The sequence below is a fragment of the Magnolia sinica genome, chromosome 17, assembly GCF_029962835.1.
Source record: "Magnolia sinica isolate HGM2019 chromosome 17, MsV1, whole genome shotgun sequence".
Taxonomy (NCBI): domain Eukaryota; kingdom Viridiplantae; phylum Streptophyta; class Magnoliopsida; order Magnoliales; family Magnoliaceae; genus Magnolia; species Magnolia sinica.
The window spans coordinates 58,187,260-58,210,444 of record NC_080589.1 but is presented as its reverse complement, the minus strand read 5'-3'; the positions used below and the strand labels follow the sequence as shown (position 1 = coordinate 58,210,444).

Sequence of the window (23,185 nt, the reverse complement as noted above, 5' to 3'; positions counted from 1 at the left end):
CCCTGAGAGGGGGTTCCATGTTGGAATCCCCTCTTTCGAGAGGAGCAAAATCCATCATCTATGGCAGTGCCTAAGGGGGGAAGGGAGGCAACTCCCCCTCTAGAGACCAGGACTTCAAATCCTGGGTTAGTCTTCTCTAGGCGAATATGAGCCTTATTGATAACCATTTCTCAACCCCTAAGCTTCTAGCTGTTGAACTTTTCCATGTCCAAGAATGCTTCCTCCTTGTGCTTGAATCTCACAAATGCAAAGCCCCTCCCTCTATTAAAGTTTATAAATTTGGGGATGTGAACATCAACAATATCTCCAAACTTTCCAAACTTTGCCCTAATTTCATCGTGCTTGGTTATGAAAGGTAGATTTTTGATGAAAAGACTAGTAAGAGGATCTTAGCAACATCGAGACTCGATAAACTTCCGGCCTCTGGCCAAGTCAGGGCCTAGATGTTCCTCCTTCATCATTGATCCGTCTTCTCTTCCACTTAACACCGCCATCAAGCAGTTGGGTTATGGAGGCATGTGGGAAATCACATGTTAGACCATTGTGTGTGTGTGTGTGTGTGTGTGTGTGTGTGTATTACTTATTTATTTTAAATTTCTTTTTATTTAACTATTGCCCATTAAGGTAAACCATGTTTATTTTATTTAACAATCTTATGTGTGGTCCGGTCCATTGTCAATTTTACAATTTTTGTATTATTATTATGTATTCTGGATTGCTATCTACTAGTAGCTAATTATGTGTTTGATTATTGTGGGCCACATTTTTTGTACTAGAATGTATTTTGCTAAATGCTATGAAATAATGTTTCGAATTCTAATTCATTTTCATTTAATTTTTGATTGGTTACTCCAATTAAATAATTAATTAAATTTAAGGATTGATGTCATTTCTTATCCATTTCTAAGCTGTTGAAATATCTGGTTCTTTGGGCCCTAGAAGTACTTGTAGGACCAACATTCTTTTCCCTGATGTTAAGGGTGCATCTTGTGAATCCCATTATGTATTAAATATGCCATAAATATCTCTCTATTAGGTAATCTTAACAATCTGATTGTTGTTTGTCCAAGTGGGGATGTTTAACAAACAGTTCACATTATTTGCTCTAGGTTGCTATTTGTTATTGTTCAATTATCTTCCTTTTTCGATTATGGGAGAGTTTGTTAGATCACGCTTGTACATTTGATATCTATTTGCTTAATTGATGTTGGATCATCCTTTATTATTATTATTATTATTATTATTATTATTATTATTATTTATGGAGTTAATCTTTTTTGGACTTGTTCCTTTTAAAGGGGGATCACACTTGTACATTATGATGTAAGCCGATCTTTTTGAGCAAATAACATATACATTGGAGAGGATGATTTTCAAATAATTTTTTTTATTAATGTACTTTGTATAGTTGAAGAGAATATTATTAATGTATTTTATTTGTTAGATATATTGTTAATATTTTTAGTTTCCCAATGCTTATATCGAGTTATTGTTCCAGATTATAGTTATCTTGAATTCATGGGCTCACTTTTGTAGCCCAATTGATGATTGATTTACCCTAAGAATTGGTTTAAATATTCATTTATATGAGTCAACAATAATACATATTTAGTGCCAAACTTTTTTATATGACATTTTTGAACGATTTCCTACTCTAAATTGTGCTTTGTATAAATATACAACTTCTGACTTGTAACTAATTTATAAGCTCCCAACACACAAAAATCAAGTTACATTTAACTGACTAATAGCTTACATCTAAACAGAATTGCCTATAAATGAGTTTTACATATAAGTAATTCACCTATAAGTAAATTACAACTTAAAGAACTTACAAGCATCCAAACACCCCCTTTTTGAAATAGAACCTTCCAATTTTTTTATTCTTTACCATTGAAAAAATGTCCAACAATCGGATACTAAGATGGTCATATAATCATAATTTTAATTTCATAATGCATCTAAAATGGTACCCACAATGTAAGACTATTTAATCTTAATTTCTTTATGCCACAGATGCTTGACCATCATCCATCATTCTCTGCCGGGCTCACTACAAGAAGAAGGATATTTTGCAGCGCTTTTATGCGCCACCAAAAACCATAAAAGCGCCGGTGTTTTCTTTTCCCAGCAATAGGCAAGCGCCGATAAATGGGGGTGTCGGTAAAAGCTTTAGCGGCGCTTGTCTGAGCGCCGCCAATTGCATAAGTGTAAAAACGCCGCCAAAAATCTGTTCAAGTGCCGCTTAAGTACTGTTCTCAACACTTTGTTCACAAAAAAGCGCCGCTAATCTACACAGGCGCCGGTAAAAGTCTTTGTATAGATTTGAAAGGCCCCAATAGGCCAATAATATATTTTTTTTTTTTTATATAATTCAATTGAAAAACTTGCCTTTTTTTTAATATTTGAAACATAAAAAATGATGCAATACAATTAAAACTGAATATTAAATAATATTTATATTACTTCATAATAAAAAAGTATAATATTTATTACAATAAATTAAAAATGGTCTCGAATAAATAAATAAATAAAAACAAATCCTCTATATGGTCTACTCGTAGCACGAGTGGCATCAAAAGGTTGAAGTGCTTGTAGGCCTAAATTCAGGCAGAATTGATTAAAATCCTGCACACAAGGAAAAAAAAAAAAGAGTAAAAAGGTAGCATTCAACAAATTGATGCATGGAAAATAATCAATCATTTGATCCTATCCTTAAAAAGTCAAAAACTATCAAGGCAACAAATGTTGTAACTTGAATTCCATTACATCTATTGGCCCTACATTGATGCATGTGTTTTATCCACACCCGTCCATCCATATGCACCCTTCACACATGACATTCAAGTGTACACGTGACCAATATTAGTGGTGAATCTGGTTCATTAATTACAATGCTATGATCTGCTTTAGGTGACATGGATGAAACTGGATGGTATCTAAGATGTGTTGAGAATCCAAGCAAGAATCTTCTACATAATGATCACAATAATAGTAGTAAAGGAACAAATTTAGAAAGTTAAGAATCTATTAGCATCTACAACAACTCTCAATTTAATTACACTCTAATATTTTAAAAAAAAAAAAAAAAAAGAAAAAATCAAAGAAAACCATTCCAAAATATCAAAGCATTACCTCATATATTGTTGGGGTAAATGAAAACCCATGCTTTATTTCTCTGCATAGAAAAAGAAACAAGGTTCAAAAACTGAATCTCCAGACAAACCAATGAAAAAGTGAAAAATTGAGTTGATAAAAACTTGCCTATAATCAAAGGAAGACATGGCCCCAAGCTCATGTTCCAACTGCTGCATGGCATCAAGGTTCTGCCTGATCCTTGCATCAAGTCTACAAATCTGCAGGAATTTCAGTTTACTACAACTGAATATCAGAAAAATGAAATGAAGAATGTAGAGAAAGTTTCTTCTTCTTCTTTTCTTTTGTATTGAACGAATTTCAGTTTAAGCCATGCTTGAATCCAAGGTTACTTCAAACATGAGGAATTTGAATTCACAAAAATATTGTTTAATTTTCTGTATACCTTTTTAAAATCTAGAAATTCAGTTAATTTTACTTATTTTTAGCTGGTGAATCTCTGATTTCAATTTTTCTGCCCCGTCTAAAGATGGGCCCATGGTTTGAGTTTGGATCAGTACATGTATGCCCATGATTTGAGCGGCCTGACTTGTATTAGGCTGAAGTGTCTTGTTACCTGTTACAAGTGTGGCCAGTAGTTGTGAGATATAAACTTTAATTTGATAAGCTCTATCAAAGAATATAGAATATAAATATCAATTGTTTAGGAAAAAGATGGACAACAATTAGATGGTAAGGTACACCCAATTAGATTGGGTTGGGTTATGGCAAAAAGAGAACTTATAAATTCCTAGATGGCCAAATAGAACTTAGATGGTAAGGTACACCCAGTCAGTTTCTCATAAAGAATTTGTTTCCAGAAAATAAATTCTTTAACAACTTGTAAATTCCTAGTTTCCAAACAACCCAAAATACAGATTCGTTACATCACATATGGATAAGGAATAGAAGATTATAACCAACTTATTTGGAAGTGTAAACAAACAGATGCATGTGAGTTCTACTGTGTGCTTGTAAGTAATTAGATTACATGCAAAATCATTCATGTTGATAGCTTCCAACATTCTCAATCTGCAAAATCATTCATGTTGATAACTTCCAACATTCTCAATATGATCTAACATGAACCTTGCATGTATTTGGGGTTCTTTTGGAATGGGTCTGCTTCCGAAAGAAAACTACTTCAACTGGTATACTTACCGAGACGAGGTTGATTGCCTCTTTACTGGCAGATGGTATGAGCACAGAAAGCTGGACACTTGCACACTGCAATATTAAATCAGCAACATTTAATTCTCTGACTTCAAAAGAACTTCATTGGATGTTAACAGAAAATACAAGTGAGTGTTACAAACCACAAAGTAAACCTACTATGTAAAGAGAATCAACCATGTACAAAACACTATGCAAGTGTACATGTATAACATACACATGTATTGCATTGACATGGCAGTCCTAATGACTCTTCAATAAACTTTCTTTTATTTAGTTACAATCAAGAAAACCATATTCCAGGGATGGATATAATGCTGGCGAAGTGATTTATTGACAGCAAATTATTGACCACTTCATTGTGGCAAGCAACAACCATTAAGAACAACACGTGCTAATTAGGAAACAGTTAAAGACTATTCAAGCTGGTCCATTGCTTGGGCACATGATGACAACAAAACATGAGATTCTCCCTGTAGGATATAAAATGGGCTGTAGCATATTACAGCCAATTGTAGCTGCGAATTTGAAGAATAAAATAAAGTCCAACCTCTGGGAATTGGTACTTGATTGCATTTGCAAGTTGCAGGCCTTCAGCCCAAGAATCCTGACTAGGACTGCCTATCACATTGCATATTTTGTAAATTTCATCTGCTTCGCTACATCCCAGAATGAAAACATATCAGCCACATAAGTTTGCACAAAGGCCAGAAGACAGAACAATGTGAACCGAGGAAAAAAAGAAATATATAAAGAGAGAGGAACTTTTTTTTTTTTTTTTACACAAGCACACACGCACGCCGTAGTGGAATTTCACCACATATGGGTACTCGAACCCTTGACCCGGTGTTAAGGAGAGAGGAACTTGCAAGAATGTGGAGACAATGGGAATTGAGTTCCTTTCACAAACTGAAGAATATTGATTACAATATGGAAACAGGAGAAAATAGGCTAATTTATAAACTAGCATGTTACATTCATAAACTTGAGTGAGAGTAAAATACTTAAGGCCCCAATTATACTACGATACTCATATGGATCAGGGAGAGGCTCTCCGTCATTATGAGAAACCTAGAAGAAATGACAAGAATAGTGGTAGACCAACTCACCTGAAGCTTTGAAGCATTATACATTAGTATGGTGAAAATCATGCTTACAGGTCCAGCTTCCTTTGCGATGTTTCCTGATACAAAAATTTTCAAAGAATTAGGCCAATGTTTACACTGAATAGAAAATAAACAAGATGTGTCATGAAAGCTTACAGGATATGGTGGGTTTGTTCATAGTTTCCTCGTATTCATGTGAGTTTGTTTGGAAGATATATCCAGATTTATCTATTGCATACCAATACATGCAGATTTTCTTTTTAGAAAAGGTACTTATATTGCCTGCTTATGCAACTAAATCTGCAATTTAAGAAAACAAAAGTCAATGTTTTAAATTCATTTTTCTGACATAATCAAAACCCAAACAATACATCATGACTTGAAGTGTCTATTTAGAAGCAAGGAAATTGCAATTTGGTCATTTCAGTTTATAAGTACAAATAATTGCAATTTGTTTTGACAACACATCCACACAGTCACATCAAAATAATAACAAACCATCCAAGTAAAATGATAAAATCCAACAACCAATCTCCAACATCACTATCTTAATCATGTTCTTTCGCATCTCAACACTTTCTAGAAATAGAATTACTCTCTATTACTTAGACAGCCTGCATGTGGATGGCAGGGCTGCCATGTGAATTTAGCAAACCTCAACTTTTTCCTTTCCAATAGAGTCAGCAACACAATTAAAAGAAATACTAGGAATCTACACATGACATGATGGTTAACTATGAAGGGCAATAAGATCACAGGGTTACTAAAACTGAAACCTCCTAGATAACTAATAATATTGAAATTTGTCACAATAGCTGGAATATCATGAAAGGATCCATAAAAGCATTGTTTTATACAAGGCAACCAATCAAGGAAGTTCTCTAGCTATGCATCTCTATATGAATTGTCTCAGATTTCTGCACTTGGAAAAAAGATCGGTTGGCAACCACTAAAAAAAAAAAAAAAAAAAAAAAAAAAACAATATTCAATAAATGATGTTTGACAATTAGAATCTGAATGCATCAAAGCTACCCCTTTGTTGAATTGAAGGCAGATCATGGGAATTCAATTAGAAGCTGGCCCCCCAATGCACCAATCTCACACAGATTCCCAATTTCGACTTTTGTGTATTTGAGATAATATATTTTCATAAAAAATAAAAATAAAGTGGCACTTTCAACACTCTGTAGGAATTGTTCATACATATTAGAGGTGACTTAGTCAAGAAATACAAAATGAAACAGCAAATAAATAAACAAATTAAAAATATCTAATTTGTCAAACTTCTAAATCAGCCAAATGTAAAATTAGACACATGCAGACATGAAGTGGTTGCACTAATTGTTATTTGGTAACTTGATGAAAAAGGTGCAAACATTATTTGGTAAATATGAAATGAAGTGTGCTAACTAAAATATCATGTTGCAACTTAATTATTGCAATCAAAATCAGTCTATACCCAAACAACGACAGTCAGTTACAACACACACACACTCATGTTGGGGTAAAAACTAATCCTTCCTAGTTTACTCTAACCTCCCACATTGAAAATATTGTTGGGTTTAGGATATTATTTCACAATCTGCAAATTGCTTTTTTAAAAAAATATATTTTTTCATGCTTCTTCCGTTAAAAACCAACAAATAACTAGGCCAGCTCAGAGCATTAGTACAGATCATAGGAAGTGGGTGCCATGAGTTCAGCCCTGCTTTGTGGCCATACCCAAAGGCAACAATATGGCTTCTAACCTTCCAAGAAAGACAATAATCTTGGATATTATCTAGGTATACAATGATCTCTTCGAGTTAATCAAAATCCAACTAGCAGATAGGTGCCTGCTTGTCATGAGCATACCACATCCAAACAGAAAATACAACAAAATCTCTCCCAATGTGATCACTAGTCTCACGACATTCCCCTCATCATTTGGGCAACGTTCGACAGTCCTGATGTCTGTGTAAAATTTCAACAATTCAGTCATATGATCTGAAAGTTTCAGATTTTAACATGGGTATCATACATACGAAAATGATAAATAGCAATGCAATGTAACAAAAATACTAGGTTGAATAGTTGAGGACTGACAAAACAATTAAAACCACCCGTTTCCAGATTTAGGACCTGTGCAGTAACCAGTGGGTCCCATCATTTACGGATTGGGTCACGTGGAGGGAGTAAGTAGAAATTACATTCCTCTTTACAAGTAGTTTGGATAAAAATATAAATGTCTCTATCATGATTAGAACAAGATATATAACAATATAAGTTGTAGTTGGAGCAGATTGCTACAAGTCAATCCGCATCAACATCAAAAGGATTTGGTATACCTAGTTACTGATATACTAATATCTGATACTGACTATTTTAACTCAGACCCTCTAATGCCCTCCTCAGTGTGTGATGAATGATAGAACTTGTTGACAGTTTGCATTCCCCATGTTTACTCTTCTCTTCTGGAGGATCTTCTTCAAGCTCAACCTTGGTACATGGAGAGAACTTACCACTGTAGAACTTCGAGTCAATACAAATGTTTGAAATCAAGCCTGACGTTGCCATGAGGAGGAGGGATATAAAGCCTGTGCAAATTTGAGGGGGATCCAAACAAGCACAAAAATTCCAATCTAACAGAATAAAAAATAGCCAAATTTCCAAAAAGAATGGTAACAAAAAGCCACTTACAGAGCTCAGACGGTGAATAGAGCGCTCCACAGGCAAAGAAACAGCGACAAAGACCGTCAATACGACCACAATAGACCATGTTGGCATCAATGCCAATGACCGCATTTCTTCTCCTCCATCCGCCATCCTCACCAATAAACCTCTACCTTCTTCTCTTTCGTTTCTTTCCTTCTTCCTTTTCTCTGTTTCTGAAGATTCCAACGTAGAAACAAACCACCGTCCCCACAATTGGAAAACCCTCCCCACATTACGCAATTACAAAAACCCCAACTCTGCCTACATTCCGTATTTTGGCATTTTCAAAGCCCTGATTCCTTCAAAAGCAACAGAATTCACCACTACAAAAATACAGAGCCACTGAACAAACCTGCAAATCTCTTCTGCTTTTGCTATTCTCTTCCCCCAAATCTCTTCCATATGCTTGCATTCAAACTTGCGATTGACTTTTCAAAAATTCTTCTATTGCCCTCCTTGTCTACTCAAAAGACGGTCCAAATACATACACCTACATTTCATTAATGCCACCGCTTGCTCGCTCTCTCTCCTTCTGGTTTTGTGGCTGTCGAATGCTCTTTTTTCAACAAGACAGCCACTTTTTGTCGTATCTTTTCTGTTTTTCGGCTGTAAAAATAGCTAGAGCTTTCTCTTGCTGATTTTCTCAGCCGGCGTGGCCAATGAATCGCCCTCCAGCTTCCTGAGCACCGCGGCCGAGTTGACTATCGTGAATGGGACACACTCCAGCAGGCAGACGGTGACCATGGATCAGACGACAGACAGCGGATCCGCATCTCCATCATCATCATCCAATGGCTTCTTATCACTGTCAGATCGGCGGAGTTGTTGAGGCGGATCGGATGAGGGTTTGGTAGCAAGGGACTGGAGTTTTAGATCGCGGCGAGGGGTGAAAGTTCAGTTTTCGAAGCCATTTATGAGATTAGGGTTAGAGTTAGGGTTTGGAGTGTAGGATCGGTCGTTGAAGGAAGAGATGAGCTGGAGGGAGAGATCGAGGGAGGAGATGAGGTTGGGGACGAGGGATTGGAGGGAGGAGATGAGGTGGTGCTGGTGGAGCTATCGATTTTTGATCCAGTCCTGGATTTGCTGACCCGTGTCCTTGAGGGAGAGGAGATTGTCCTGAAGTTGCTGCCGCAAGTTTCAGAGTCGCTGAAATGACTCCATCGCGTCGTGGAGTTGCAGAGAGAGAGAGAGAGAGAGAGAGAGAGAGAGAGAGAGGGGCGGGGATTCTGATGGGTAGATTTTTTTTTTTTTTTTTTTTTTTTTTTTTATAGATCCGCTTAGGAGCGCCCGGTTTTGCTTAGCGCCGGAAAAAGACCACTCCGAAATTGCCGACTAAACCCATTTCTGTTGTAGTGGCTATTAAATTTTTTCTCATTGCAAGGCATTGTAAATCTAAGCTTTATAGTCAAGGGTTAGTTAAGAATCTACTATAAAGGTGCCTTACCTGTCTATCCACTCTTCAAGATTTTGAGGAACCCTAACCATGCATCACGTGAAAGCCACTGTGAATATTGTATACTATTTATTTTTATTTTTATCTTTTGGAGAAAGGTGGAAACAGACCACCTTCTAGGCATTGATGGAGAAAAAAGTTACAACTTCGAAGGACGGTGAATATCTACCGCAACCGCCACCAACATTACCTTTACAGAGACCCGACTGTGAAGATAAGATGCTCTAAAATTCTTGCATATCTGAAACTCAGATGGGCCATACCATTTGAAAGTATGTGATGTAGAGTAGGTCATTGACACTTTCATGTCCAAGATGGACCAGAGAAAGCCCGATTGGAGGCAGAAGTGATCCGGACCGTCAGAACCTTACAACAGGTGTACTTGGCAAACTGAAATGAGTTACTGGACATACCATACATGATTTTGGGGCAGGAGAAGCTACTTTATCCAACCAACCCAGACATGCCGGGTTGCCGGTGCTGAATTTGCGAGATTCCATCAGATGAACAGTCAAAAATCCATTTTATTTCCGTTTTTAATATTTATAATAAGTTTTAGTTCGATTATAAATCTTCATCCTTTGAGCTTCAGGAGTTGTGTGCAACATAAAAAGTTCTTAGAAAAATTAGAAGAATAACATGGCTAATCCAAATAAGACACTATGAATTGTAACTTCCTAAAATTCACAACCTACTATAAATAGTAACTTTTTTTTTACAATGGCCTGTACACAAGCCGAGTTTTCTACAGTTTGGTAGAAATTATGGTGAGACATTAAAGTTTCAACTTTTTACTAACAAAAGTAATTATTATTTCGGAGCTCTGCTTATAAATAGTTTGTGGGGAGCTACATTCCAGTCAAGAAATTCTTCTCTTGTTTGTTGTTTGAGTAATCATGTGTAGTCTCACCCAACTTCTCATATACTTGGTTGCGTTTCTATGTGTAACCGTGAAATGCGATGGAGCTGGTAACATAAGTTGTATGGAAAGAGAAAGGCAAGCTCTTCTCAAGTTCAAACAAGATCTCAAAGATCCCGCTCATCGCCTCTCCTCATGGACAGGTGAAGATTGCTGCAAATGGAGAGGTGTCCGTTACAACAACAGAACTGGCGTCGTGATCCGGCTCGATCTTAGAAATCCATATCGACCTGAAAAATTAAATTCATTTGCCTTTTATAGGGAGTTGGCCTTGTTTGGTGAGATTAATCCATCTTTATCCGCTTTGAAGCATTTGAATTATCTAGACCTTAGCATGAACCAGTTTGGACAGAAGCAGATCCCAAATTTTATCGGTTCATTCAAGAAACTGAAATACTTCAACCTCTCTAATGGTGGCTTTGTCGAAGCAGTTCCTCATCAGCTAGGAAACCTCTCGAGCTTGAGCTACCTCGATCTCAGTTCTGACATCTCAAATTATTTAAAGGTTGACAACATTGAGTGGCTTTCTCATCTTTCCTCTTTACAACACCTTGACATGAGTGGAGTTAATTTTACAGAGGTTGGTGGTAATTGGGCACAGGTAATAACTATGCTTCCTTCCCTCCTTGAGTTATGCTTATCCCGCTGTCAATTCACTACATTTCCTCTCTCTATTCCGCATGTTAATTTCACTTCCCTTGCCATCATCGACCTTTCCTCGAATGATTTCAATGCTACTCTGTCTAGGTCTAATTGGTTGTCCAACCTTACAAGCCTTGTCTCTCTTAATCTGAGCTTCAATCGTTTCCAAGGTCCGGTTCTTGATTCATTGAGAAGCATGGGGAACTTCTGCAATTTGCAGAGCTTGATTTTATCAAAGAACAATCAACAGTTTTTCTCAGTGCACTAGGAATAGTTTAGAGATGTTGGATTTTAGTAGGAATAAACTTACTGGGAACTTACCTGATGGGTTAGGAGATTTCAAAAATCTAAAATCGCTTCGTCTTATCGATAATGCATTTTTTGGTCAGATTCCTACATCTCTTGGGAATTTGTCATTCTTGCAAAAATTGTTTCTTCAAAGTAATGATTTGAATGGGACCATTCCTCAAAGTCTTGGACAACTTGGGATGCTAGTTTATTTGGATTTCTCGTACAATTCTTTAACTGGTATTTTGTCTGAAGTTCACTTTGCAAAGCTCGTGAATTTAGAGGTATTGGACCTATCTTTTAACTCATTGCAATTTGATGTCGGTTCAAGTTGGGTTCCGCCTTTCCAATTAAAAGATATTGGCCTAGCTAATAGCCAGCTGGGGATTCGATTTCCATTTTGGCTTAAAACCCAAAGGAAGTTTGAATACCTAGACCTGGGGAATGCAAGTATTTCAGACAAAGTACCAGATTGGTTTTGGAACTTTTCTTCCCAAATCTACTCCCTTGATCTATCTCACAACCAAATTAGTGGAAAGGTACCAGATTTATTGAAATATGAGGCTCTAAAAGTTGTTGATTTAAGTTCAAACTTCTTTGAGGGTCCATTGCCCCATTTTCCTAGTAAGGTAACTATAATAAATCTCTCCAATAATTCATTTTCAGGACCAATTCTCCCGATCATTCAAGTACGCATGCCATTTCTAGTACAACTGTCTCTTTCCGGACACTGTCTAAATGGCAGCATTCCAAAGTCCATATCCAAAATGAATTCTTTGGTACAGTTTGATCTCTCTACAAATTATTTTTCAGGACGAATCCCTTTGCGTTGGGAGAATCTCTCCGCAATTCAAGTTTTGGATTTATCAAATAATAATTTGAGTGGAGCAATTCCTAGCTTAATGGGTTTTCTTCGTCAGCTCCGATCATTGCACTTGAACAGAAATTCCCTTTTAGGAGAACTGCCATTGTCCTTGAAAAATTGCACAGGTTTTGTTACGCTCGATCTTGGGAATAATGCATTCTCTGGAAACACACCATCCTGGATAGGGGAAAACCTACTGTCACTACGAATTCTTCGCTTATGATCCAATATGTTCTATGGCTTCATTCCCCCACAACTTTCTTTCCTCACGAATCTTCAAGTATTGGACCTTGCAGTTAACAATCTCTCGAATAATGCATTCTCTGGAAACATACCATCCTGGATAGGGGAAAACCTACTGTCACTACGAATTCTTTGCTTACGATCCAATATGTTCTATGGCTTCATTCCCCCACAACTTTCTTTCCTCACGAATCTTCAAGTATTGGACCTTTTTTTTTTTTTTTTGAACAAAAATCCTTTCACATCACAGCTTATTTTGGTCCCAAGGGGTTCAAGTCTATGACCTCCATACCACAGCCCCCCGAGACAACCATTTTTTTTTTGGCAAAAAGATTCCATTCATATCATCAACAAAGTTACAATGGAACAGATTTCGCGCGCACACGGGCTGACAAAAGGGAGCCCGGATCGCCTATCATGTAGCTATACAGATTTCGACCTCAAGTATTGGACCTTGCAGTTAACAATCTCTCAGGAAAAAATCCAAATAGTCTTCGCCATCTCAATTCCATGATCGAGGAACTGACGTTCACATTTCTACCACCAATAGTTGGTCCATATGTTCAGCCTGACATATACCAAGAAAACATAGACCTGGTAATGAAAGGGAGGGAACTTGAATACACCAAGATCCTCCATTTGGTAGTGAGCATTGACCTGTCAAGCAATAATCTGTCCGGAGAGATACCTGAAGAACTAACCAAACTTCGTAGATTGGTTAGTTTGAACTTATCTGGAAATCATTTTACAGGAAAGATCCTAGAAGAAATCAGTGACCTGCAGTTGTTACAATCGCTTGATATGGTTCAATTCCTTCAAGCATGTCCACTTTGACTTTTTTAAGTCATTTGAACTTGTCCAATAACAACTTGTCAGGGAGAATTCCATCTGGCTCCCAACTCCAAACCCTCACTGATCCATCTATTTATGCTGGAAACAATGAACTCTGTGGGTTTCCACTTGCGGAATGCAATAAAGATGTAGCACCTATTGACCCAGTTCTTGACGATGATGATGGAGAAGATCTTGAAATGGTATGGTTCTACATAAGCATGGGACCTGGATTTATGGTGGGGTTTTAGGGGTTCTGTGGTTTACTAATTTTCAACAAGATGTGGAGGATTGCCTATTTCCGATTCTTCGATGACATGAAAGATAAGCTCTTTGTGGCACTCATCTTGAATTTGGCCAAGTTGTAAAAGAAGCTGCGGATAAATGAAGTTGGAATGTAAGGAAGGAATCCAAGGTGGATCATGACTGTTTCTATGTAATTATAGTGAGATTATTACTAGTTTTGCTACACTGTTATAAAATAAAGAGAACAACTGTATTCTAAATGCCCATGTGTGGGATATAAAGCATCTGTTCACGTTACTTCTTTATATATTTTTCTATTTTGTGTTTTCTTTTGCAATGCTCCACTGATTTAATTAAGATACTCTCCTCAATCCGTGCTCCGAATCTCTCATGCTGGCATTGAAATCCAATATCATCAAACACCAAACAAGGAATTCTTAGATGGAATGGAACTTCTTCGGAAGTCTTAATAGACAGAGTTTTACAAAAGCTGTTGGATGGTTGGATGGAACGTAGCAACTGTGGTGCGTACGTGCGTGTGTGCGTGCGTGTGTGTGTGTGTGTGTGTGTGTGTGTGTACACACACATCCTAGTTGTCCCCTACTGTGGTATGTTATTAACAGTTAAAAGTTACTTTTCATTCTGCATACAGTACATTTGAGTTTGCAACATAGAGACCTATATAAAGATATCAATGAACTTCTATGAAATGGTTTCACAGGATTCAGCCCATTGTCTCGGTCGATCGCAATCTTGGGAAGAGTAATTTCACCTTGCAGCTTTTCATCTTGTGGTAAACATACGATACATCTGGTCTATCATTTACATGGGCCCTCTGGTGAACATTGCCACTCTGCAAAGTAGTGGGCCAAAAATGCCTTTTGAATGTGGAACTTTACATCAGCCTAAAGCGAGATCACCAGAGAGTGCATTTCTTGTTAGTTTAGACCGTTGGTTTTCCTTTATTTAGCACTCCACATGCTAGTCTTGGCACGGCAAATGAATCAACTGATGGAACAGATGTCATATATACTTGTGCCGAATTACTACGTATGAGGTGATTTCAAATACGTGTTCTACGTTTGCACCTGTGAGGCACATCCAACAAGAGTCAGTTTGTCTTTAACTGTTCATTTATTTTGAACACATGCAGCTCACTGATGATCATGGCCTCAGATGAAGTCCACAGACCCATTTACAATTCAAATGCATGGAGTGGCAGTGCACCAATATCGTGTTCTTCACGTTTACTTTTAAGGGAAAAAAAAGAGGAAAAGCTTAGGCCCTGTTTCATAGACATTTAAAATGATTTTATCTTATTTAAGTAGACATTAATTATGTATTCAAGATCTTAATATCTAATACATAAAAATTTCATACAAAAAATAATTATTTTGTGGGCCCAAGAATGTTTCAACGGTGACCTTATGAACATATTGGATCAAACTGATATTGGTGTTTTCCCTCTGTCCATGTCGGTGACCTTATGAACATATTGGATGAAAAAGATGCATAATTGTGGGCCCAGGAATGTTTCAACGGTGGACATCATTATCCCCATTGTTTCCCGTGGTGTAGTCCACTTTAGCTTTTGATATGCTTTAATTTTGGGCTCAACCTTTAAAATGAGTTGAAAAAACAGATGGGCCCACACGGAGTTTTCCCAGTATGATAAAGTGTAACGAGCTACTCAGTGCACAATCCAGTTCTAAAAAATCAAGTGTGTCGTAACTGAAGTGTGCCACACCACACGTGATAGTGCTGATGGAGACACCCACCATTGAAGCCTTTACCATGGTCCATCATGATGTTATATGCCATCCAACCTATTCATAAGGTCAGTTCCATCACGATGATGAAGGGAAAATTCACTTGTCAGCATGGTCCAAAACTTTGAAGGGTTATAAGAAGTTTTCAATGGTATATATATGTCTCCATCCCCAAATTTACCTATACGTGCTGTAACCCACTTGAGTTTTGGCCCAGGTTTTGGCTCAAGTCCTAATTACATAGGCTGTCACAAATTATGGTTAGACTGGATGTTCGGCACAAGTTAGAGTGGGCTCCATCGATCTTATTGTTTATAGGGGGAGGAAATTCAAGTGGAGGTGCATGTCTCAGCTATTGGTGTTTGAAACAGGGGATTAAATAGTATGGAAGTGCTTTAGGTGGAATTAACACCATTATTTCACAATGATTATATGTCCAATCCCAGGCTTGGGATCAAATTCTTTACTGTGAACCTATGTTTGCCGGACCTTGGAATTGTAATCAACGGAGCATATTTCACAATTGATGCTAGATAGGGTCACCGGTGTGCATATGCATGCATCTCGGCTATCACATGTAAAGGGCGAATATGAATTAATAATGTAAATAAAACACATGCATCAATGTGGGGCCCACTATTTGGAAATCCACTAGAAATCATGTTGTATTTCTTGTTGGGAGTCATTGATATGATACTTAGATTAATCCAAGCCTACCCATTATTTCCAGACACGGGGTGAAATTTACATTGGATCAAATGCAATCGTAGAAGTCAAAGTCGACCATGTGGTGGGCAAGCGTCTTTTAGATAAGATAACTCATCAGCTCAGAAAGATGAATGACTTGGATTCCAAGTCAAGCAATGACCTCGTACTTAGATAGCCCTCCCATAAAGATGCTTGGAGCAATCCAGAAAACTTTCTATCCATGGGCCACACGATTCCATGCAAAATGCGTTGCAAGGATGTGGATAGTGTCATAATAAGCTTTTCGAATACGGACTGAACGGAGAAGGAGAGATGAGAACGATGAAGCTCTTCATTTATTTCGCTACTCTACTTTCTTCTCTAGCCCTAATTCAGGCTAAGAAAGATCTGCAAGAAGTGACACATAAAGTTTCCTTCGACGTTGAGATCGGTGGCAAACCTGCTGGTCGTGTTGTCATGGGCCTCTTTCGTAAAACTGTGCCTAAAACAGTAGAGAATTTTCGAGCACTTTGCACAGGCGAAAAAGGTACAGGGAAGAGTGGGAAACCACTCCACTTTAAGGGGAGCTCGTTTCATAGGATCATTCCCAGCTTTATGATCCAGGGAGGTGATTTTACTCATGGCAATGGAATGGGGGGAGAGTTGATCTATGGCACTAAATTTGCTGACGAGAATTTTAAACTGAAACACACTGGACCTGCGCATCTATCAATGGCTAATGCTGGTCCAGATACAAACGGGTCGCAGTTCTTCATTACAACTGTAACAACCAGCTGGTTGGATGGCAAGCATGTCGTGTTTGGGAAAGTTCTATCCGGAATGGATGTAGTGTACAAGATTGAAGCGGAAGGTCAGCGGAGTGGCGTGCCCAAACGGAAAGTCGTGATTGCAGACATTGGTGAGCTGCCACTGTCATGCCAATCATGTTGAAAATAATAGATGACTTTTCTTCAGCGCTTTTCAAATGTCACGCCAGATGTTTTTATGTAGGATGTTGTGCACTGCCTTTCTAGGAAAAAAAAAAAAGGGTTTATTTGTAGTTTCATGTTTTCAATATTCTACTCCCACCACATTGCTGTTTTGGCATGAATTAGCCTTTGTTGCATTCAAGGCCGTCCCTGGTGTAACCAACATCTATTTCCAGATCAAGGTGTTGTCGTTGCATAGTGGAAAAAAAAAAAAAAAAAACTTTTCCAATACATAACATTAAGAAATAATTACTACAAGAAAATTATCCTTTACCGGCGGTCAAAACCGCCGGCAAGGCCAAGAAAACCGTCGGTAAATCCTTTGCCTGCGGTTAGCTAACAGCTGGTAAAGCCTCAGTCGGTAAAGGTTTTAGCGGCGGCCACGACCGTTTGACAGTTGTGCTGGACGCCGCTAAATCGTCAGTTTTTGTTAAAAATAGTTTAAAGCTACGGATAAAATCCGTAGCTAAATATGAGTAGCCCCACAATACAACCGTAGCCATTGGTACCGTAGCCACAGTAAATGCGTGGCCTGCTGAGTGGGGTTCAGAAAATCAGTTTCACATCAGCTGATACGGCAGTGTTGAATCCATATCAGCTTACCCCAATAAGATACAGGGAAACTCTTAGTTATTCTAAGCATATGATAGGCAATAAATAGAATTCATGGAAGCCCTCCTAGGCATATACTGTAAAGAAATTGCTTCCTATTTCAGTTTTTAACTAACATATTACAGGCAGACAATGCCTATAGTGAAATAAATCAAACCTTAATTGAACAGTTTCTATGAATTAAAGTACAGAACATATAACAAATATTAGCACATGGTTACATATCAAAATATTTGAAACAAAATATCCATGCCCTCCTTTTACAATTACAAGATATCATCCAAACATTTCATCACCATTCCACCATTCTTCATTTTCTCTGGTTACTTTGCATGTGCAGATCATCGCACTCTCTGCTGTGAGAAAAATGTCTGGAAAAGAAAATTGTAATTAAAGAATTTGCTAGAGTTTGCTTGCTCAAAATTTATAAAAGAATTTGAAGCATATACCTAACTTTAGAAACTATTCATGGATAGAACAGGGAGTACAAGTTCCTAGGGCATTCGGTCCAAGTATCTTGATGATGCTTGTTACAAGTGGGGATGATACTTCTAAAATCCAAACTTTGATTTGATAGGCACTGCCATAGATGGAAGATGCTCCGAAAATCTTACAGATCGAATTTCCTAATCTGTCAATCAACGTCCTACAAAAGATGGTTAAGAAAAAATTATAAATCAATTGCCTGGAAAAAAAAAAATGGCCAAAGATTATATGGCAAGAATTCTCAATTAAATTTCCTTAAGTCATACCAAATAGATAACTCTTTATAAGAATATAATTAACACAATTAAATTTCAAACTCAAGATGTGAAATTACTATACTCATCCAATCTGAGCTTCAAATCATAGAATGACTGCAAACTGATCCAGACACATTGGCTTCTCAACAAGTTCTCCATGCACAAACAAAAACTAAGCTACTATAATCAAACATTATACATGCTATGATGCCAACTATCATATGCAACTAAACAAGTCTAAAAACACATGAAGTAAACATAAAACAGACGTTAAGCTCACAAGTATGTGGAATCGCATCCGTTCACATGCAGCAGCACATACGTCAAGTTAAATAGTCTAGACTCTGGGAATTACTGTAACTAGTCGTGAACCCAAAATCAGATTGATTGGATATTTGGATGATACTCATTACTGATTGATGGATATATTTTTGGTGAATTCAGGCCATTTCATGTTCCCTTAATAGCAAAGTCTGTGGGGGTAACATCCCGTTGAAATTAGACATGGAACAAGCTTACGATCGGCTCAATTGGAGCTTTTTTATGTCTTGTGTTGCTGCAATTTGGTTTTTGTCATGCCTGGGTTAATATGGTGGAAAAGTGCTCTTTTTGAAGAGGGCCTATACTTTTTTCTCGAAGTTGGACAGTACTCTCCAAGTAACCCGATTGATCCCAAATAACGAGAAGCCAGTTCAGACATAAAAGAAGCTTCAAGCATGACACCCTCCACTTTGGCTATTAGCAGAGTTGCAAGATAGACCTGCCAAATTCCTGTTTAACAAACAGAATTAGTAGAGGCATGAAGATTTGGGTTGTTGTTGTTGTTACTATTATTATTATTATTATTATTATTATTAGTATAAAAAGGAAATAAATTATAATAAAAACAAAAACAAAAATACACGATATCATATCAATAGCCAGTACCCATGGAATCATTCAGGCATTTAACCAAGCTTAGCAATTGCAACCTAAAGTACTCAGATGTAGCACAGTAGCAGAGGATTACATGGATAGTCAGGATTGAAAGGTTCAATCCAGGGAAAAATCAGTTTAGCATGCACTGTGGGTTCAATCCAGGGCAAAATCAGTTTCGCATATGATGGAAAGTTCAATTTTTTAGTTATTGATTGTAAGTTAGGATCATCCGACCAAAGTGGTTTTTGAAACAGATGGGCTATCAAGGATAAGAGCCACATCATCGATGTCAGATCAATGATCAGACTATTTGTAGCATGGTAAATATGGACTGTCAACTTTTGTAGGCATTGGTTGGAAGATTATGATCATTCAACCAATTTAACTATAAAAACGTGGCAAAGGTACAGGAATAATTTTAAACAGCATGTCTAAGAATTAAAATAAAAAGAAATAAATAAAAAATAAAAAAAGCCATAGGAATTGTGACAGCCTTGATTTACATCAACAACTTATAACTTCTATTCAGAAAATAAAGTTTACTAACTTGGAAAACAACATATATGTCAAATACCTTGGGCAAGTCATCACCATTTACGATACAGTGTTAACCAGACAGCAAACCAGCCAAAAACATGAATTATGTTGCAGAAAACAAGAAAAACACTGAGTTTTTTATGAAGTTGCACCGGCACTAACTTTTATGCTTCACAGGAAACAGTAGAAACTTGAAAATGTATACATCACTTTAATCATTTTAAAATAGTGATACTGTAGTGGGTTTTATTCAAAGGAATGATAATGGGCCATCAGATGTTAATTCTTATGAAACTCGGTCTCCACTATTTTTAATTTTCTCGAGTTCATCCAACTGCAGCAAATTACAGAAACCTCTAACTCGTGAATTGTCTTGTTACCTGGTCAGTGGTGGCTGAGTTGTGTCACAGGGAAGTAGACTCTGAGAACTTTCCGGGAACAGAGGTGGTGGAGAATGTGCAAGGTTAGGCTCCAGTATAAAACCCAAACTATCCAGTTTATCATCATGAGAGATTCCTGCCTGAAGTAGCGTTTTGTTGTCATCTCTAACCTTCTTACCCTGAAGAAGAACACCAATTCGCAGCCCGCCTCCAAGTATAGCAGTCACAGCTTCCATAACTGTCCTCTAGAAATTCGACAGTTAAGAGATTTGTCAGCAAAACACATCCTCTGATGTTGTTCCAAGCAAGATAGTATACACCTACTAAGGTCTAAGATATAGTTACTTTGTGAAAAATAAACGAGAGAAGTTAATGAGCTATTGAATTAAGTGTTTGATCATTGAGAAGTCTTTAATCACCAATATAATTTTTTTTTTCTTGCATTGTGCAAAACCCATCAGCCACTTGGAAAAAATACCTGTAACGCTTCTCATAATTTAATCTTTGCTTTTCAAACGCATGGTGGATCCTTTATAAGGCAGCAAAAATTTGCCGTTCTCTGCCTGTGAACTGCACCTGCTGTTGCAGGGTTACAGATCCTGATTGGGCAAGTGACAGGTATTGCATCTCAACAACTGTAGCTTTTTAACAAATGGACAGCTTTGATTTGATTTCATTTCCAGACTTTTTGAAAGGAATATATTAAAAAATATGACTAACCATCCAAGTCCAACTAATCCAAGTCATCCAGCATGCACCTCTACTACCCATGAGTATGTGTATCAAAGCCAAAACAGGTGGAGGTGCATAGACCAGCATCCAAAACATTGCAATGTTGTGTACTTTGATCTGCATTGCGGACCTGACTTTTGTTTTTTTCTCATCTGATGAACGTCCTGGATCCCATACAAATGTGTCAAATTGGCACATGTGAAATTATTATAGCGTGGTAAACTAAGTAGTGTAAGAGTAGAAACTTCAAGAGAGCTTTCTAAATGAAAACTTACCAAACCCATCAAAGAAATGGCATTATAAATAAATAAATAAATAAATAAAAATCAAAACTATATGTTTGTTGAACAAGGTTTTTCATCCATAACCATTAAAAACCATCATAGCTTAGTGTTTATTTTTTTTTCAACCAAATGCAGAAACAGAATAATACACTTTCATGACAAGTCATGCCACAGGCTCACCATTTATGAGCAAATAAAAGAAAAGATACATTAGTTACTCCCACCTCAGAAGCAAGCATCCGCATATATGGTCAGAAAAGAAATGCGGAGCAATTACAAAAAAGGCAAGAAAACAGAAGGTAATAAGAGAACTCAATGCACATTTCAGAAACTATCGAGTACCTGTACGAGACCATGCAAGGTCAACTTGGCCTCATCATCCACATATATCTCCATTGGCTGAAACGGAACAAATGTCAAATTAAAGCAGATTAGGAGCCTCTCCTCAAGCTAATTGAATCCAGTTGGATGATGTACGGACAACTCTGGGAACCGATTCTGGTCCATGTCTGACTTGAAATACTAGCATTATGCTTCCTAATAGAAACTTGTTTAATTCACAACCTTTTAATCCATATCCTACCCAAAATAGATCCCATTAGTAAACAACTGATACTCAACTCCTGATCACAGCCTTATGTACTAAACAACCAGGTATACGACAACTGAGTGACATTGAAGACAGCAGCACAAGTAGGCTACAAAAGTAGCTCCAACAATGTAGATGATTAACCATCATTAGCCCAAGTAAAATAATTGAAGTTCTAGGTGACCTGTATATTGTATTTCATACTTTTACTAGCACAAACCTGGAATTACTAAACTGAAGCATCCTAAGGAAGAAATACCACACCCCCAAAAGTGAACTGGAACATATAGGACCCAGGCAAACATGTCAAAACACACACACACACAAAAGGTTCCAAAGGAAAAGACCAAGGTAATTTGATGAAACTACACACCTGAATTTCCTTATCAAAGGCCATAACCTTTACTTCATCACTAGAAAGAGCAGCATCCTTCTTGGCTTTCTAATACCAACCACCATTCGATTTCTTTCAGCTCTATGAAATGATAAAGATAGATCTTAACAATGAATTTGCACTCACCTTGAGATCATCAAGATGGTCAAGTATGAAAAATCGTGCTTCGTCTTTCAATCTAGAGTAGAAACCTACAAAATTCTTTAGCTTTAGTTCAGCGGAAAAGTTTTGATGTGCATCTACAATCTCAAATTCAGGATTCCCATTTCCAACTGTGCCTTCTTAGAAGGCATCCTTGAATTCCCAGTCATTTTCATCCAAATCATCATCACCATTTACTAAATCTAAATTCAGGCCCAACTGAGTTGAACTAAATTCATTTGCAGTGGGCTGTCGAGTAGAATTTACAGTGGATATCTGCTCAGCTTGACTGTACAGATCTGAAATAAGATCACTAAAAGCACTGCTCCAACCAGAATTGACGCCATTGAAGCCATTGCTAACAGAGGTGGTGAGTCCATGAAAAAACCCCTCTTCGGCATCAAACATATCACCATAATCCGGTTTTCCATTGCTAAAAGTATATGAAGGAGTGGTTCCTTGACTATCCTCCAACATTTCTTCAATGCCCTGCAACTAAAAATTATTGAATTATCAAATATAGCCAGCATTCTTACAATTCATGTGCCACAAGACAATAGGCAAACTTCAGTAGTAAATAAAAAGTAGGTGGTACATTTTTAAAAAAAAATGTGAAGAGTTACCAGCAGTCTATCACTGAAACATGCAACTTTTACAAAATTGAAAACCAGGTATACTGTCCTTGATTTTAAATTAGCAAAGGAGGATTTGGGAATGTAAGCATGGAATCTAATTGTCACCTCTGATCCAGAGGTTTGACACTTCAGCCTTACAGAAATGTGTAAAGTTCATTGCTGTCATTAGTATGAAGCTCA

At 37.4% G+C, this 23,185-nt stretch overlaps 3 protein-coding genes and 2 long non-coding RNA genes across 10 annotated transcripts; 2 read left to right on the top strand and 3 right to left on the bottom strand.

The window, feature by feature from the left end:
* Window positions 1-2,420: 2,420 nt before the first annotated feature.
* Window positions 2,421-7,747, bottom strand: LOC131231584 (cyclin-dependent kinase F-4-like). Of its 4 annotated transcripts, XM_058227832.1 has the most exons (6): window positions 7,500-7,747; window positions 5,571-5,714; window positions 5,418-5,491; window positions 4,859-4,967; window positions 4,297-4,362; window positions 2,421-2,628 (listed from the first exon to the last, which is right to left on the bottom strand). In XM_058227832.1, exons 3-6 carry the CDS (start codon window positions 5,432-5,434, stop codon window positions 2,503-2,505), a joined length of 318 nt encoding a protein of 105 aa, XP_058083815.1. In that variant the 5' UTR covers window positions 5,435-5,491; window positions 5,571-5,714; window positions 7,500-7,747; the 3' UTR covers window positions 2,421-2,502. The 4 variants fall into 4 exon arrangements, 1 of the variants encoding a protein (XP_058083815.1); XR_009164447.1 differs by lacking the exons at window positions 4,297-4,362; window positions 4,859-4,967; XR_009164445.1 differs by lacking the exons at window positions 4,297-4,362; window positions 4,859-4,967; window positions 5,418-5,491; window positions 5,571-5,714; window positions 7,500-7,747 and adding an exon at window positions 3,136-3,581.
* A 2,658-nt stretch (window positions 7,748-10,405) lies between these two features.
* LOC131231576 (receptor-like protein EIX1) lies at window positions 10,406-12,579 on the top strand. Of its 2 annotated transcripts, none has more exons than XM_058227820.1 (2): window positions 10,406-11,081; window positions 12,077-12,579. In XM_058227820.1, exons 1-2 carry the CDS (start codon window positions 10,458-10,460, stop codon window positions 12,116-12,118), a joined length of 666 nt encoding a protein of 221 aa, XP_058083803.1. In that variant the 5' UTR covers window positions 10,406-10,457; the 3' UTR covers window positions 12,119-12,579. The 2 variants fall into 2 exon arrangements, with proteins under 2 accessions (XP_058083803.1, XP_058083805.1); XM_058227822.1 differs by lacking the exon at window positions 12,077-12,579 and adding an exon at window positions 11,228-11,360.
* Window positions 12,580-16,367: 3,788 nt separating this feature from the next.
* LOC131231403 (peptidyl-prolyl cis-trans isomerase CYP19-4-like) lies at window positions 16,368-17,027 on the top strand. Its single transcript, XM_058227571.1, has one exon. The coding sequence runs from the start codon at window positions 16,385-16,387 to the stop codon at window positions 17,000-17,002; it is 618 nt and encodes a 205-aa protein (XP_058083554.1). The 5' UTR covers window positions 16,368-16,384; the 3' UTR covers window positions 17,003-17,027.
* Window positions 17,028-17,727: 700 nt separating this feature from the next.
* LOC131230857 (uncharacterized) lies at window positions 17,728-18,854 on the bottom strand. Its single transcript, XR_009164114.1, has 2 exons — window positions 18,102-18,854; window positions 17,728-18,023 (listed from the first exon to the last, which is right to left on the bottom strand). It is a non-coding gene; the product is annotated as an uncharacterized LOC131230857 (long non-coding RNA).
* A 2,715-nt stretch (window positions 18,855-21,569) lies between these two features.
* LOC131231214 (uncharacterized) lies at window positions 21,570-22,583 on the bottom strand. Of its 2 annotated transcripts, none has more exons than XR_009164248.1 (3): window positions 22,356-22,577; window positions 22,209-22,277; window positions 21,570-21,645 (listed from the first exon to the last, which is right to left on the bottom strand). It is a non-coding gene; the product is annotated as an uncharacterized LOC131231214 (long non-coding RNA). The 2 variants fall into 2 exon arrangements; XR_009164249.1 differs by having other exon boundaries at window positions 21,571-22,112; window positions 22,356-22,583.
* Between the last annotated feature and the right edge of the window lie 602 nt (window positions 22,584-23,185).